Here is a 17,457-nt window from a genome sequence, read left to right on the forward strand (position 1 = left end):
AAGAAATGAAAAGCTGTATACGACTCAAATCGAGATTGCAGAACTTGGGACATCTGGTTGTCTTGTACACAAGTCACAAGTTAATACGCAGGTACTGTAGGTCACCAGGAAAGCAAATGCAATGGTGACACATATTATAAGCAGAATGAAGACAGAAGAGTAAAGGAATTTCAGGACAGAATTTGGCGATAATCACATCTGGAAGTACTGGGTCCACTTGTGGTCCCCTTATATTTAAAAAAAACAATATTATTGCATTAGAAGCAACTCAGGGCAAGATTCACAAGCCCTTTGTCCTAAGAATGCATTATGTTTTGAACAAAGGTTCAAAACCTTAGGTCTACACATAGTGGATCTTAGAACAATGAGATGCGATTTTAATGAAAACAGAAGATCCTCAGGGGTCTCTACTGGATGAATTCTATGAGGATGTTTCCTTTAGTAGGAGAGATTCAATCTAGGAAACACAACTTACAAATAAGAAGTTGTCTTTTGAAGACCAAAAGAAGGACATTTTATTTTCTTTCCAAGTGTCATCTATCTGTGGTGTTCTCTTCTCCAGAAAGAAATGGATACTAAGTCACCTACCTATTCCAAGGAGAAATTCAACAGATTTTTGCTAATTAAGGTAGTCAGAAGTTATGCGGATTGGGGAGTGGAGGAAAGGCAGGCAAGTTGAAAAGTACAGCAAAGGGCCAAAGAATCTCCTCCTATTCCTACATTGCCTTGGTCCTTTTAGCACACCTTGGACCAAAAGGTTAGCATGGGAACTTTGTGACGAATTAAAATGACAGGTGACAGGACACGCAGGGTTACACTAGTGGACTGAAAAGGACAAAATAGACAGCCAGTCTGCATTTTGTCTCTCTAAATTTAAATGGAGATCACATTGGTTCTATTTAACATGCCGTATTCATTGTTTACAAACACAAACTACTGTTTAGTGCAAAAGTATGAGAGGCCTTGAATACTAGAGAGGTGGTTGAAGACTAACATTGCATCTGTTCTGAAGAAGGGTCAGCAGACCTGAAACGTTAACTTGCATTTTTTTCTTCACGGATGCTGCCACCCTGCTGAGCTTTTCCAGCAACTTCTGCCTTTGTTACTGCATCTTTAACACTTGTGTGGAAAGCATGCTGTGTAAAAGTGAGGGAGGGGGGGTTGGGGGTGACTAAGTAGTGGTATATGAAGTATGCAGAGGGTATCACAGAAGACCTACAGCGTGGAAGCAAGCCATTCAACCTACCGCACCCACACCAACCCTCCGAAGAATATCCCACGCAGACCCAGTCCTTACCCTTCCAAATACATGCAAATCCTGTTTCTCAGAATCCCCGCCAACAACCTACCCACCATTGACATCAGACTCACCAGTCTATAGTTCCCTGGCTTTTTGTTGGTACCCTTCTTAAGTAATGACACAACATTAGCCACTCTCCAGTCTTCTGGCACCTCACCCGCTGTTGTCAAATGATACAAATATCTCTAACCAGAAGCCCTCCAATTTCTTCCCTAGTTTTCCACAATGTCTTGGCAAACAGTTGATCAGGATCCAGGGAGTTATCTGCATTTTAAGACCTCCAACACCTCCTCTTCAGTAATGTGGACTCTTTTCAGACATCACTTGTTTTACTCCCGCTAAAGGTCTATAATTTCCATATATTTTCCCAGAGTAAATACGGAGGCAAAATATTTGTTTAGTTCCTCACCCATCTCCTGTGGTTACACACAGAACTTCATTAATCTTTAAACGGCCTTTATTCTCTCCCTAGTTACTCTCTTGCCCTAATTAGGCCTGAAGAATCTCTTTAGATTGTCCTTTACCCTATTTGCCAAAGCTATGCACCCTTTTTGCCTTGCAATTCAAAGGCCAAAGACGTATAAACACCTAGGTCCAGAGGAATTGGTCAGATCTCAATGGGACGTTTGGTTCAAGTTTCTTGTCATCAAATACTTCAATCCTCAACCAAGTTTCCTTTCACATTCAAAGGCTGATAACACGCAGGCCCTGATAGAACTAGTCAGTCCGTGAGATCGAGATTATGCCAAACATCATACTAAATCTACAACTATTTCTGTGGAACAGGCAAAAACTTTCATTTTTAGCAGAGTCTAAATTAAAATACCAAAGATAATGTCATTGATAGTAGTACCAAGTGGCACTTATACATGCTCCATGCTGCTCCATTTTGGTTCTGCCAGGGCTTCTGCTCCTCAAGCTATCACAGCCCTTGGATCAATCACGGACAGAAAAGGACTTACAGTGATGGCATCATACATCAAATAATACTTGATCTGGCAGACTTCTTTGTAGCTCTATGCTTTGCCCTTAACCATTAGATGAGTGAAAACTCGGTAGAGTTCTGAATGACAACAAGACATCTCTCCTTATTTTCAGGCTCATCCCTCTCCAGGAATGGGGATTCAAATTTCAGCTTACCGTTTTATTTATAATACAAAACAAGTATAATCAAATCATTTACAAGATTAAAAAATTAAGTTACTTACCAATGCATTTTCTTTTACTTCCAGGTTATTGAGAACTACATCTCCTGTGAAAGAATAGATTATTTAATTTTCATTAGAAATTAAATTTTTCACAGTGAGGGAGAGAGAAAAGTATCAGAAAACAGTACAGACAGCTAGGCATGATGCATAATCAAGCTCCAGCAGGACAGAAAATTATTGAATCCTATCTTTTAATCAATTGCAAATTTTACTTATTTTGTACAATAGAAGCACAATGAGGCTGCTTACAAATAAAAGACTTCCTAACATCCTTGAAACAGGAATGTGACTACATAAAGCATTTTCTATTTCAGTAAAGATATAATTGAGAATAGCTACAATATTGCTACAATATGATGAGTTTTATAGAATCCAAAGACAGTCAAGGTTGACACAGAGTGTTATACACACTGACCTCAAGACATCTCCAAAGTTAAACATATAGTCAGGGCATTTTACTTCTTGATGCTGCAAATCATACACGAAAGTAGCAAATAAAAGTACAGATACTGTAATGCATAGTGACAATTCTTGCCTCAAATTGTTTGGTTGTTTGCTCTGTTACAAACATGGGAGAGATAGCAGGATTAGATTAGGTTAGATTACCTAGTGTGGAAACAGGCCCTTCGGCCCAACAAGTCCACACCGCCCCTTGAAGCATCCCACACACCCCTGAACACTACGGGCAATTTAGCATGGCCAATCCACCTAACCTGCACATTTTTGGACTGTGGGAGGAAACCGGAGCACCCGGAGGAAACCCACGCAGACACGGGGAGAATGTGCAAACTCCACACAGTCGCCCGAGGCTGGAATCGAACCCGGGTCCCTGGTGCTGTGCTAACCACTGAGCCACCGTGCCATCTTCCCCTACGTCCTCTATCTCTTGACTGACTGAAGGTGGATGCATTTTAAAGAACTGTTTGACCTGCAATGCTATAACTCTCAACTAAAGAGTGAATTCTTGAAAAAAATTCATATTACAGAAGATGAGATCTGAAGCATAAAAGGAAGATAGATCCCTAGGAGCAGATCACTTGTTTGCCAGAATTTTGAGGGAAGCCTGGGAAGAGACTGCTCAGTCCCTTGCGGAGATATTTGTATCAATGGTAGTCAAGTGAAGTGCCAGGAGACTGGAGGTCAGTTAATGTGGTGCCTCTATTTAAGAAAGGATGTATGGAAAAGCCAGGGAACTATAAACTGGTGAACTTTATACTCATGGGAATAAATTGTTGGAGAGGATTCTGAGGGACGGGATTTACATGCATTTGGAAAGGCAAGGCTTTCAACACATCTGTGTGTGGGGAAATTGCATCTCTCTAACTTAAGTAAGTTTTTTTGAAAATATGACAAAGAAGATCTATGAGCGTAGTTGTCTATATGGACTTTCGCGAAGTGTTCAACAGAGTTCTGCATGATAGACTGATTAGAAAGGTTAAATCACATGGGATTGGGGTGCCTAGTCAACTGAATATAAAGTTATCCAGAAGACAGGAGACAGAGGGTGGTGATAGAAGGTCATTTTTGGGCTGGAGGCCTGTGACCAGCAGAGTGCCACATGGAATGGTGCCGAGTCCAATGCATTTTGTCATTTTTATAATTGATTTGGATGGGAATAAAACAGGGATGATCAGTAAATTAATAAAATGTGAGGCTGGATGAACACAGCAGGCCAAGCAGCATCTCAGGAGCACAAAAGCTGACGTTTCGGGCCTAGACCCTTCATCAGAGATCTGATGAAGGGTCTAGGCCCGAAACGTCAGCTTTTGTGCTCCTGAGATGCTGCTTGGCCTGCTGTGTTCATCCAGCCTCACATTTTATTATCTTGGAATCTCCAGCATCTGCAGTTCCCATTATCTATGATCAGTAAATTTACAGATTACACCAAAACAGTTGGTGTTGTGGACAGTGAAGAAGATACTCTCAGAGTACAAAGGAACCTTGATCAGATGGGCAAATGGAGTTTAATTTATACAAATATGAGATTGTATTTTGGTAAGACAATCCAGGGCAGGACTGACACAGTTGATGGTAAGGTCCTGAGGAGCATTGCCAAACAAAGAGACCAAGGAATACAGGTTCACAGTTCCTTGAAAAAGTGGAGTCGCAAGCAGACAGAGCGGTGAAGAATATCTTTGGCATGCTTGACTTTGTAGTGGCTTGCTGCTTCACTCCAGTCAAAATACAGTCAAAGCCCTCTAACAAAAAGAAAGCATCTGGTTACTCAATCAGTAACGGCAGGTGATAATGGTTAATGGAGCTCCTGATGGGAATTTAGGTAGGATTCTCTTCCTTAGCTGTTCTGAAATTCTGCTTTCTTCCCATCTCCTTCTACTAGCAATGTCCGATTTAATTTTTTATTTTTACTTTTAACAACCTGGCCATTGAAACACAGTCATGCTAGAGTTTGTTCTATTGGCATATTTAATAGAAAAGGGTTTCTACACAAGCCATTCTTTAAAGTTCAGAAGGTAATAAGTCTGTAAGTCCATTGTGATCTACATTCTACACTATTGGTACAGTGGCAATCATGAACCCAACAGCACAGATCAATTTGATTTTAATAGATTGTCAGTTAGATGTCTCAAAATGTCATCTGCATTTTAATGTCGTGGCTCACATGCTAGCCTGAACATGCAGGTTAGTTTCCTAGACATGGTGCTGTTCCATGTATATTGGCAGGAAGAGATCACCTGGCTACTCAACTCAAATTTTTTTTTCCACAAGCAAAGTAGCTATTCTCCGCTTTTAATTTTTGAAAAGCAGAGTGTCCATTTCGATTTATACTCTATAAATCCACAGATCTAACTGTATGAATGCGATAGCCAAATTCTGTACAACAAAAAAGAGATAAGTGGGGATGCTTGCAGCAGAATACAATAGCCACGAAATAGAGGGATGAGGACTCTAAACTGTGGGGTGGGGTGATCCTAACAGAATCTCAGCATTGGTGGGCATGTTATTGATGAGCAGATGCTGCTTGCAAGTACTGGTAACAATACCTTTTATCAGTATACTACTTCTTAAAGACAGAATAGATGGAAAGGAAGACAATTATCTGGATGGAATTTGTCCAGCTGTGAGGGAATTTTACATGCTGACCTCATCTGCGATACCTACAGTCCAGGGAAAAAAAAATTTCAAGGATTTTTCACCTTACGGAGTTGAGATCATTTGTCTTTACAAGTCTTTATTTTGTTCTAAATTACTTAAAATTGATTTGGGCTGTGTCTGAGAACTTTTGCTGTTTCTTTCCCTGTCACAGACAACAGATGTCCTATAAAATACCATAAGCTGGATAAGAGGAAAGCCAGAGAACATTTTGTGAAAGACTGTCAATGCTTCTTTATAAACATTAACAGCATAAAGTCTGTTGCATCTGTTTTCTGGTCATTTACTCCTTTGACCATTTAGTGATCATTAATTTTGACAATTAACACCTAACACAAGACCTAGCACAAACTATATTGAGTCAAAGAGTTGAGGAAGATCTTCTGGATAAAAAAATAGCTGATGTGAAATGTCATATCTTAAAGTGAAAAGAAGACATTATAAACCATGATACCTGTTGCAGCTGCTCAAGTCTAAAGCTGACATAAAATGGCCACCTGGGGCTTTTTAGCTGACATAAGATGTCCAAATAGGGATTAGCAATTACACATAGCAGATGTTCACAGCAAACTTGTGGTCCCCATACAGAGTTACTATATAAGGCAATTAAAGATCCCATGAGAATCAAAACAGGATCTCAGCGAGAAAAGACAGGACAACTTAATCAGATTTTGGTAAAAAAGCAGCTCTAAATACTTAAGCATTTTGATAAAGAATACCCTTGAAAGGATAAGACATGCCTGTGCATTAACTACAGTCCCAAGGTTGTTACTTAGTAAAACGTAGAAGGAAAAAAGTCTTATCCCACATTATTTTGAACTTAAGGCAATTGCAAATTAGAAATGCAAACCTACAAACATGAAGGCGGTACAGTCGAATTCCTTTAAGTGGGTAGTGGTAGGCAATAAAGAAAATTCCTGCTCTGTCAACCAAGACAGAAGCAGCAAATGGTGTAAACAGACCACCTCTAAAAAGAGTACCAAAGCTTGGCAGGGGTTGAAGAAAGGTTGCAAACAACAGTCACTGTAACTGTGAAGAAATAAATAATTACAGTATAATTCCAATCTTAAATTCCAAAGATCAGAGGTTACATGCTGTTAAACTTTAAGGAGTCCAAACAAGCTTCTTCTAATGACTTGCTAAAGCTACAAAGTATGATTGAAATGGACCCTCATCAGTGGACTTCAAATAAATTCCAAGTAAAGAAAATTAGTATGAAAAATCTCTAGAGCAGAGACAGTAAAATTTATCCAAGAATTAACCTCCTGGTTTAAACACAACTTAGAATTGCAAATAGCAGAAGTCGTAAACTGCAGCTGCAAGATTGAGAAATTGTTTATTTGATCTGATCTCTGGTCAGGTGAGAGAGAAGCTACCCCCAGTTTTGTCAGGCTTGTTACAGAACCATAATATCTTTATATGTGAGTTGATCTTAAAGGCTTTATAAAATTGGTAGAAATTATGTCCTTTCTAATCTTCTATATTAAGGCTCGTAAGGGATATAAAACGCAATGCAGAATTTGAAGATTTCAGTGATAAGCAAGTATCTAGGTTAGTGGCAATTAATGAGATGCAGCTAGCAAATGTCCAAGAAGGAACATAACTGTCAGTACTGGAATGTGATTGTAAAATCCCAAAGCATCTCATTCAAAGGCAGATGATAAAGTGTAAACATCATATCTGGCAAACATCATGAGACCATGGAAGATCTAGAGCTGTCCAGAGAATTGTCCATCATCAACTACGTTTACAGAAATTGATGAGTAAATTGGGGAGGAAAACAATGACATTCACGTTGCACGTAATTATTTTAACAAAATGAAAAAAAACACTGCTGTAATTGCTAGGGAAGGCAGTGTCCTGGAGAGGGACCACTTACACACTGCACTGGTCAATAACTCAGAATAAAAGGTCAATTATGCTGCTAAGCACAGGACTCAAGACTCCTTTCTGATATCTCCCTCCAACAACACCAATGCACACAATGAGAATACTAGGTTAAATGATCAAAAGATTGGCCAAAGGAGTAGGTTTCAAAAAGTAGTTTCTTAAACAGAGAAGCAGTGAAGTGTTGGAGGACTCTTCTGGAGCTTCATGTCTATGCAGAGAGTATGACCACCTTAACAAGTGGAGAGCAGGGTAGGCCATTCATCTCATCAAGCCCAACCTGCATAGTATCTCATCAGAAGTAAATACTCCCATTTCTATGATCAACAGAACAAATCTTGGCTGGAGAGCTTAAAATGTCAGTTTGTCATTCCTTAGACAAGGAGACCTAAAGGTAAGGGGTACTGACAGGCATTTCTGTGACCACTAAAGACTCCACATCCACTGAACAGCCACAGGGCAAATAGACAATTGTGCTGCGTACATGGGAGGTGAAGGCCTCCCATTACTGCTAGTATATTAATCCAGCTCATGTTTTGGGGACCCAGGTTCAAACTGCCATGGCAGTTGGTGGAATTAGGAGTCTAATGTAGTACCTGAAACCATTGTTGGTTTTCATTAATACCCTTTAGAAGGATGGAAACTTCTTGGCTTAGGTTACACTGATTCAAGACCCAGATTGAAGTGGCTGACACTTAACTGCCCTCTGGACAACTCTGCATGCATATTAAATTCTGGTCTGGACAGTGACACCCATTTCCCACAAAGGGATTTTTAAAAATCAGTACCAACATAGGTGTAAAGAGGGATGATGTCCAAGTACTGAAGGCCAAATTTCGGGAGCTAGGACGTTGATTGGAAAATTGAAAAACAGGACCAAAAATGATAGTAATTGCTGCATTACTTCCAGTGCCGCATGCTATGAATATAGAAACAGTTAGCTAGTCCAGCTGAATGCATGCTGGAGAGATGGTGCAGGAGGAGGCCTTAAGATTTCTGAGATGTTGGGACCACTTTTTACGGAGGTGGGACCAGTACAATGTGGAAGGCTTGCATCCAAACCAGAATGGAACCAACATCTGTGCAGAGGCGCTTGTGTGTGTGTGTGTGTGTGTGTGTGTGTGTGTGTGTGTGTGTGTGTGTGTGTGTGGTTGAACAGCCAAAATTAGGAAAGGTCAGGACAGTGGCTCAGTGGTTAGCACTGCTGCTTCACAGTGCCAGGGACCGGTGTTTGATAGCCTTAGATTACAGGTGGATATAGGTCTGATTAGGTTGATCAACGGCATATGGAATTCAAACCTGTAGGCGTGTGCTGTGATGCATTCCAGCAAGACAAATTAGGCAAAGGAATACATGATGAATGGTAGAATCCTGGATTAGGGGACCTTGGTGTGCATGTCCACCGACCCATTAAAAGGAAGTGAGACAAATAGGCAAAGTGGTAGAAGGAGGCATATGGCATACTTGCCTTTATTAAAGGAGGCACAGAGTTTACAGCAAGGTGGTTAAGCTGGAGCTGTGTACAAAGCTGATAACACCATATCTAAAGTACTGTGAATTACAGAATTACATTACACAAGTCATATAATTCCTTTACATTGTTGCTTTCTTCAGCCTCTGTCCATGAGAAGAGTTGCATGCTACTTACTCTTCCTACCAAAGTGCTTGATCTCACATTTTCCCATAAGAAATTCCACTCACCAAGACAATTGCTAAATGTGTCTATAATTTTTGACTATTTCGGAGAAATCTATCAACTTTACTACTTGTGATCCTCCTAATTTTTGTGTCATCTACAAATTTGCTGATAGCGCATTCACCTTCTTCATCCAAGTCATTAATTGTGGCCCAGCACTGATCACTGTGGCCCTCCACTACTTAGAGTTGCCATCCTGAAAATGCCTTTTTGTCCCAATTCTGTCTTTATTAGTTAGCTGATCCTCTACCTAGTTCGTATACTCTCTCTAGCCCCATGTGCTCTTATTAAATTTCCTTACATGTGGCACCTTGCCAAATGCCTTTTGGAAATTTGAAAACATCTACGAGTTCCTCTATGCCTATTCCGCTGTTACCTCCACAGGAGAATTCTAATCATTTTGCCAAGCATAACTTTCTCCTTTTGAAGTCATGTTAACACTGCTTGATTACATTACGAACCTGCAAATGCTCTGCTTTAACACTCCTTATAATAGGCTCTAACATTCCATGATAGATGCTAAGCTAACTGTTTCTTGTGTCTCTCCATTTTTGAACAAGGGAGTTAGAATGGCAGTTTTCCAATCTTCTGGGAATTTTCCAGAATCCAAGGATTCTTTGAAGATTCCACCTGTGCAACCTCTAGCTCTGTGGCTACATTCTTAAAAATCCTCGAATGCAACCTGTTTGCTCCAGGGCCTTATCAGCCTTTAGCCTCAATAGTTTCTCAAGATACAGTTTTGTATTTATTTCCTCCAATGGTGCGTTAATTAAAATTGAGGAAACCACACCAGAATTAAATGAACACCGATAGAACACAGGGCTGTAGCCAAAAGCAATATCATTTCCCAGGTAGTTTATTTTTATGAGTGAAAAAGAACTTGGAATAGCTTACAGGCTTTGTCCGTTGACAAAATGAAAAGTGTGACTAGGTATATGGAAACTGAACTTGGAACGAAAGTGAAAAAACATGAAATTTAGAGATGAGTGGCTTGCAATCTGGTCCGCAGTTCTTTGAATAAATATCAAGTGTAGAAATTTCAGCATCAGGAGTGTTGAGAGTGTGAGCCAAGGGACAGCCGGGAAGGTAAGCTTTTCTTTATAAAAAAATTACCTCGTGAATCTGCGGCCTTCTTGCTTTCAGCATCGGGAATGCTGAGAGCACGAGGTGGAGGAAGTGAACTAATATATTCGGGCATTGGCTAGAAAGTGGGATGTGGACCTGAAATATTATTATAATAGGGAGTTAGGGTGGAAGCCGGAAGCTAAGATAAGTAGAGAAGTAACCTCAGGATTACTACTGGTGCCATGGGCTAGTGAGGCTCGAAACAGAGAGCGCTCAGCTACTGAGCTGGTGTAGAAGGGAGGGTTTCAAGTTTGTGGGTCATTGGGATACCTTCTGGGGAAGGTGGGACCTGTACAGGAAGGAAAGGCTGCACCTGAACTGGAGGAGCATTAATATTCTGGGCGGAAGCTTTAGTAAGGGTGCAGAGGAGATTTACCTGGATGCTTCGTGGACTGATGGGCAGGTCGTATGAGGAAAGGTTGAGGGAGCTAGGGCTTTTTTCCATTGGAGCGTAGAAGGATGGGAGGTGATTTGACAGAAGTTTACAAGATGATGAGGCACAGATTGAATATGCACTGAGACTTTTTCCCAGGGCGAAAATGACTATTACAAGGAAGCATAATTTTAAGATGACTGGAGGAAGGTATAGGGGAGATGTCAGAGGTAAGATTTTCCACAGAGTGGTGGGCATGTGGAATGCGCAGGTGGCGATGTTAGTGGAGTCAGATGCATTAGGGACATTTAAGTGACTCTTGGATAGGCACATGTAGGATAGTAAAATGTAGGGTATGCAGGATAAATTGATAGCGAGTTTTGAGAAGATTTGTAGCTCAGGTTGAGGTTCTGGATGTGAGTTTGCTCGCTGATCTGAAAGGTTAGTTTTCAGACATTTCGTCACCATTCTAGGTAACACCAGAAATAAGCCTCTGGTGAAGCGCTGGTGTTATGTCCTGCTTTCTATTTGTCTGTTTAGGTTTCCTTAGGTTGGTGACATCATTTCCCACATTGGTGATGTCAGAACAGGAAATGACATCACCAACCCAAGCAAACTTAAACAGATAAATAGAAAGCGGGACACAACACCAGCACTTCACCGGAGGCTCATTGATGATGTTACCTAGAATGGTGACAAAACATCTGAAAATGAACCTTCCAGCTCAGCGAGCAAACTCACATCCAGGATAGATTGATCTTAGTAGGATAATAGGTTGGCATAACATCATGGGCCAAAGGGCCTGTACTGCTCTATGTTCTATGTTCTAACTGGAAACAGCAAAGATTCAGTCAAAACAGAAGAGACAGGAGATAAAATTCAATGAAAGAGGATAAAGAGAATTACAGGAGGGGTGTGAAAAACAAAAATAAAGAGATCAAGAAACAGCAATTCAAAACAGGAAATACAAAAAAAAGAGGGAAAATCTACTGTAAATTACAACAGCCTGACTGAACACAGTGAAGGTACAAATAGGAAAAGACTTATTCTCAACTCAAGGAAAAGTACAGTATGGTTTAAAATTTTCCCAAAAGAATCCCTACCTTGGAAGAGGATGAGACATTTAAATGCTGGCTATTTTGTTTGCTTAGCAAAAGTTTAGACTCTTATCTCATAGCAGGTAGACAAGCAAGACGCAAAAGACTACGTTATGCTTTCTGATGAGACTTCAACTGTTTATCTGACATGAAAGAGAAAACTATCCTGAGTAGTTTAACTTACTGCCTGAAGCTTACAGATAGAAATTTTGAACTCTTGAAGAAACAATCTGATTAAATGTACGGTGATAGTCCAGCAACTTGCTTTCAACCGCTGGATAAGGCCCTTGAAATAGAAACGATTTATGCAAGTGTTGAGATAATTAGGCCATGAGATACAGGAACAGAAGCATGTCATCCAGGTCATCAAGTCTGCTCTACCATTCAATGCGGTCGTGGCTATTTTATAATCCCCAAATCCATTTTCCTGCCTCATCCCCATAACCTTGGACTCCCCTATTGATTAGAAGTCTGTCTATCTTAGCTTTGAAATTATTGGCACAAGAATGAGACTTGCTGGGAATCCTGGTGCAGTATGAGGTCACTGGAGTTGAAGGCCTGCTATTTACAATGCAATGTTGGGGGTGAATGAATTCTGTGTTGGAAAGGTTGTTGGCGGTGAATGGGGCCCGTAGTGGGCCCATCAATGGGCCACTTGGTTTTGGGCAATAAGGACACTTTGCTCTCCAGTGGCTATATCTCCCACCAGTTAAAACAAGGACCTCCTGGTCCCCCTTGGGAAAGGGTTATTCTACTGTGGTTGCTGGGTGGACATCAGAGGTAGGTTCTGCCCCCAGTGGGTATGGCGGTCCTAATCAACCTCATCGGGGTGGGCACAAGGTGGGGTAGGGATCGTGAGGTCACTGGACATATTCAGTTTTTACCTGTAACTTAGCTCGTGGTTTGGGTTCGTTCTAACCATCCCAGGAGTAGACTACCGCTCGCCTCATTTGAGATCGGGAATTCTCGGACCAGTTCATATTGTTTGCCTGAATCACGTCAGTGACACCAGAAGGAACACATTGCAAAACCATAGCGTTAAACAAGAGGTGAGAGTCACCTCCTCGAATAAAGGCTCGATCACCGCAAATGTTCCGTAACATGCAACAAACTGCTCCCAATAATCGCCTCCTGACTCCCCAGGTTTAGGTCTGCACTCCAGTATTTTACTAATGTTTACAGGCTATTGTAAGGCTCATTCTAACGACTGAATCAAATGGTTTGTTTGGGCATCAGCATGGGGAAATCTCTGCTCTAACTCCCAACGGCTTTGAACTGGTCCCCTATGATCACCAGCACTCATTTGTTCCTGCAATTTAGTCGCTTCCTCAGGTGATTAAATCATGCAGCACAGTGCAAACAGATCGTGCGAAGTGACACTATACATTTGAACCGTCCTTCGGACATACCGGGCAAATTGGGCTGGTTTTTCCTTATGATCCGAAGCTTGATTCATTATCATTATCATTTCTTGGAGCTTCCAGGGGTCATAAACCCCAATTGTTGGCTCCTGATTGTCATCAGCGGCTCTGGGACTTGGTAACTGTCGTACTGGACGCTACAATTGGGGACCAATTTGAAGTCCACTAATCCCAGTATAAAGGTCAGACTGTACCTGTTTTCTGGGGTTTATTATTTTTACCCATTCGGCTGCACTGGACTCCTCAGCAGCTTAATACGGTGGAGGAGATGGTGCAGTAGGAGCGGGTGGGTGTATGGGAGGTACTAGCAATCTTGGATAACATCCCCATTCCTCATCTCTATTGGTACCTACCCATCAAACAGGGTCGGTATGCCAGACATAGGCTCGGGATCCCGAGCCTAGCTCAGATTCTCTTCACAGTGCTGTTGCTTTAACGTTCCTGTCTATCTTTCTAGCCTTGGTGTCTTTCGGCTATTTCTCCTGTTGCCTTTTTCATCTTTTGTCTACCCATTTGCACTCAGCTTTTAACGTCTCCCAACTTTTGGGAGTTCCATCCGCTATACATACCTACATCCCTCTACCACGTGCATCATTCCTCCAAATGGCCAATAAGGTATTTTTACATTTACTATCGACGTTATCTTTCCATTTTTTAATTAATGATTTCCACCTTTTTTCCCCACAATTTTTCTTCCAAACTCGGTTTACCGCCTGTTCACAAGAGGCAATATCCCAGGTTCCACCCAGCAGCCAAATCTTGTCCCCTAATCATTTGTTAAGTGCAGAACTTAATTTCCGTAAATCATTTTCCTGATCAGGTATTCTCTCACACATACTCTGTAGGGGAGTCCCCTTTCCTGCCATATTGAGAGATTGTCTCATTATACTCCCTTGTTAATGATTTCTTTTATAACAGTACCACAGAGGTGAGAAATTTAACGAGCCTGCCCCCCTTCCTCTATTGTATTGGCATTAATATAGGTAATTCCATATTTAGGGGACAGGAGGGATTTCTGTCACCATCAATGTAAGATAATTTATGGTGCGCTGCATCCCTTGGTTCCACTCAAAGTTGCACACCATCTGGACTTAAACCTTGGTTCCTGCCCCCACCTGGCCCACTGTTACTCAATCAAAATCAAGCAACTCCCTTTCTAGCTACCCCAGTACCACCACCACGGATAGCAGCAGTTCAAGGTGGGAATCTGGAAAATGAAAAGGGAAAATAAAAATCTAGTAAATATAAGTGACCGTGGAAAACAAAGGACTGGCTGTATTTGCAGTTACAGTTAAAAAGTAAAGATCTCAAAAACTCTGATTGGTAATGTCCTTGAGTCAGCTACCAATCTTCTAACAGATTCCACCTGCAAACAACTGAGCATTCTCCTTTCATGCAGTATGAACACTGGTTTGCCTCTTAAGACTTGAATTTTGAAACGGCAATCTTGCAAAAGTGATCAACACTCCCTCGCAGACTTAAATGTTTCATGCACAGCAACTGGCACACAATTGTGGCACTGGCTTCCAGTTTTGAAAGTCACTGTTGTGCGTGGACTTCAGAGGCCTGTGTATCCAGAAAGAGAAAAATTAGAGGGAATATTGGTTGCAATGAACGCAGACTAACAGATTTGACAAAAAAAAAGGTGTCTTTTTTTCCTAAAAATGCTCAAAACCTATATACCAAATGATTAAAAACAATGAAAGTTAAAACAACATCCAAATACAGAGCTTCGGCAATAATGTAGACAAAAATCAGCAGCACAATTGTTATAAATGGATATAATGTCACCGTACTTAAGACATCATTATGTATGATCAAGGCTGGGAACTGAACATTCAGGAATATTCTATTTTTAGGAAGGATAAGCAAGAAAAACTGTTAGGTGAAATCAGTGCATTAGTGAAAAATGGACATTGGCAGAAGAATCTAGATGCAGAATCAAACTGAGTGGAGACACGAAGCAACAAGCAATGCAAAACATTAGTGAGTGCTGTTACAGGCTTCTCAACATTACTGGAGAAGTAGGGAATTGTAATAATACACAAAAAAAATTAGAGATGTAGGCAACAAGGGGAGTACTATAATCATGAATGACTTTAATCTAAAAAGACTGGACAAACAACATTAGAAATACTTGGCAGATGAATTGCTGAGTCTACACAAGACGGAATTTTACAGTAGTACATGAAGGAACCAACTAGGGAGCGTGCTATCCTAGATTTGATTTCTTACAATGGGAAGGTTTAAATAATAATTGTTACCAAAGTTCCCTTACACAAAATAACCACAGAACGATAAGAATTCTTCATTGGTTATGAAAATGAAGTAGTCCAATCCAAAATTAGTGTCCTAAATTGCAAGAATTATACATTCCTTTCAGGTGAAAACACAACAGGAAAAGTGGCCCAACCACAGCTATCAAAATAAACAAAGATGAGTATTAGATCCAAATAGTATCTAAAGTTTTTAGGAAAAGTAGCAAGTCTGAGGAGTGGAAGCATTTTAGAATTCTGCAAAGGAGAACCAAGTGGTCGATTGAGAGGGGGATATAGAAGCTAACTTTGCAAGGGACATAAAAGAAGAAGGCAACTAAAACAGCTTCTATAAAAAGGGAAAGATTAGTGCAGACAAATGTCTGCCAAGGTGTTCAATGCAGACATAAATTCAAGAAAAATTATATTTGATAAACCCACTGGATTTTTTTGGGGGGGGGGGAACATAACTAGTAGAACAGATGAGAGAGAACCAGTGGATGTGGATTTTCATGAGGTTTTTCATAAGCTCTGTGGATTCCCTCACCATCTTCATCCTGGGGGTATAAATGATCAGAAACTGAACTAGACTAGCCACAAATTCTGCAATTACGATAATAGGTCAGAGACAGGAATCCTCCATTGAACAACTCATCTCCTGACTCCCCATCTATTGTGGTGGAACATTCCTCGCTTGCCTGGATGAGCGCAGCTTCAACATTCAAAAAGCTTGACAATCCAGAACAAAGCAGCCTCGCCTCCTTGGCTGACAACACATCCACGAAATGGACATCCACTACCAAGGTGCAATGTGCATCTTCAAGATGCACCGCAGAAACACAAAGCTTCTTAGACAGGACCTTCCAAACCCATGATCCACATAATCTAGAAGAACAAAGGGAGCAGATAGAAAGGAACACCAGTACCTACAAGTTGCCCTCTCAGCCACTCATCATCCTGACTTAATTATACTGCCTTTTCTATAGCGACTGTGGCTTAGTGGTTAGCACTGCTGCCACATGGACCATACAACCAAATTAACGATCAGTTTTGAAATTTTCGATCTGCTCTGAATTTATCCCATTGGTACAATGGTCGTACCATGAAAAAAAAAGACAGAAAGGAGGCTAACTTCAGCAGAAAGTTAAAACTTTATCTCTACGAGGAGACAAACATGGTCACTTCTACCAATACTGTCACGCGTAACATCTGTGAATACAGTATGTAGATGGAGTAGAGATCAACGTCAAAAACATTATTCCCCTCTTGCCAGTTTCCCCACCACCTGCTACAAAATAAAAAGTCCGGTAGATTACTCTTTCAACTCAGATAGCAATGATGCTGACAAACCACCCTCAGTTATGGGAATTAAAGCCAGAGTACATTCTGTAAGCTTCCTCCCCATAGTGCCTCTTCTAAATAGTGTTCAATGTGAAGAACTACTAAAAGGCAATAGGTTTCCTTGTCTAATTTCGACCAAATGGCTCTAGGTCCAGTGAGGTTTTATGTCAGTGTTCATGATTCTCAGGGCCTCTTCCTCATGACTGTATCACTGTGCAAATAATCACTAGTGATTATTTCTCCTAAAGAGTCAGGGCACACATAACATCTGGGACACTGACTAGGAGGGAGAATTATGTGCTACTACCAGTTATGCTATTCCTTGAAAAATTTGCAGAGCACTTTCTCAAATTCTGAAAACTCCCAAGATGTCAGTGAGATTGACTCCAGATCCAAATCTGCTCACATTACTCCACTCTAAAAGAAGGGTGGCAGAGGGAAACCACAGAATTATGGACTAATTAGCTTGATATTTGTGGTGGGGAAACTGTTGGAGTCTATAATTAAAATTAGGGTAACTGATCATTTCAAAAATTTCAATTAATCAGGCTAAGTCAGCATGGATTCCTGAAGTGTAGATCTTGCATGCCTGAGAAACCTCAGGTTTTATTTCCTCCTCCCCCTGCAAAGACGTGTTAAGGGT

General features: G+C 40.9%; 1 protein-coding gene across 1 annotated transcript in view; it reads right to left on the minus strand.

Moving 5' to 3' along the window:
* The window catches only part of vps13a (vacuolar protein sorting 13 homolog A), a 379,786-nt gene that overhangs the window by 353,083 nt on the left and 9,246 nt on the right, over window positions 1-17,457 (minus strand). The window contains exon 2 of the mRNA XM_048527513.2: window positions 2,509-2,552. Within this exon, the coding sequence (XP_048383470.1) occupies window positions 2,509-2,552 (44 nt within the window). The remainder of the gene's footprint in view (window positions 1-2,508; window positions 2,553-17,457) is intronic.

The sequence above is a fragment of the Stegostoma tigrinum genome, chromosome 3 (genome assembly GCF_030684315.1).
Source record: "Stegostoma tigrinum isolate sSteTig4 chromosome 3, sSteTig4.hap1, whole genome shotgun sequence".
NCBI classification, from domain to species: Eukaryota; Metazoa; Chordata; class Chondrichthyes; order Orectolobiformes; family Stegostomatidae; genus Stegostoma; species Stegostoma tigrinum.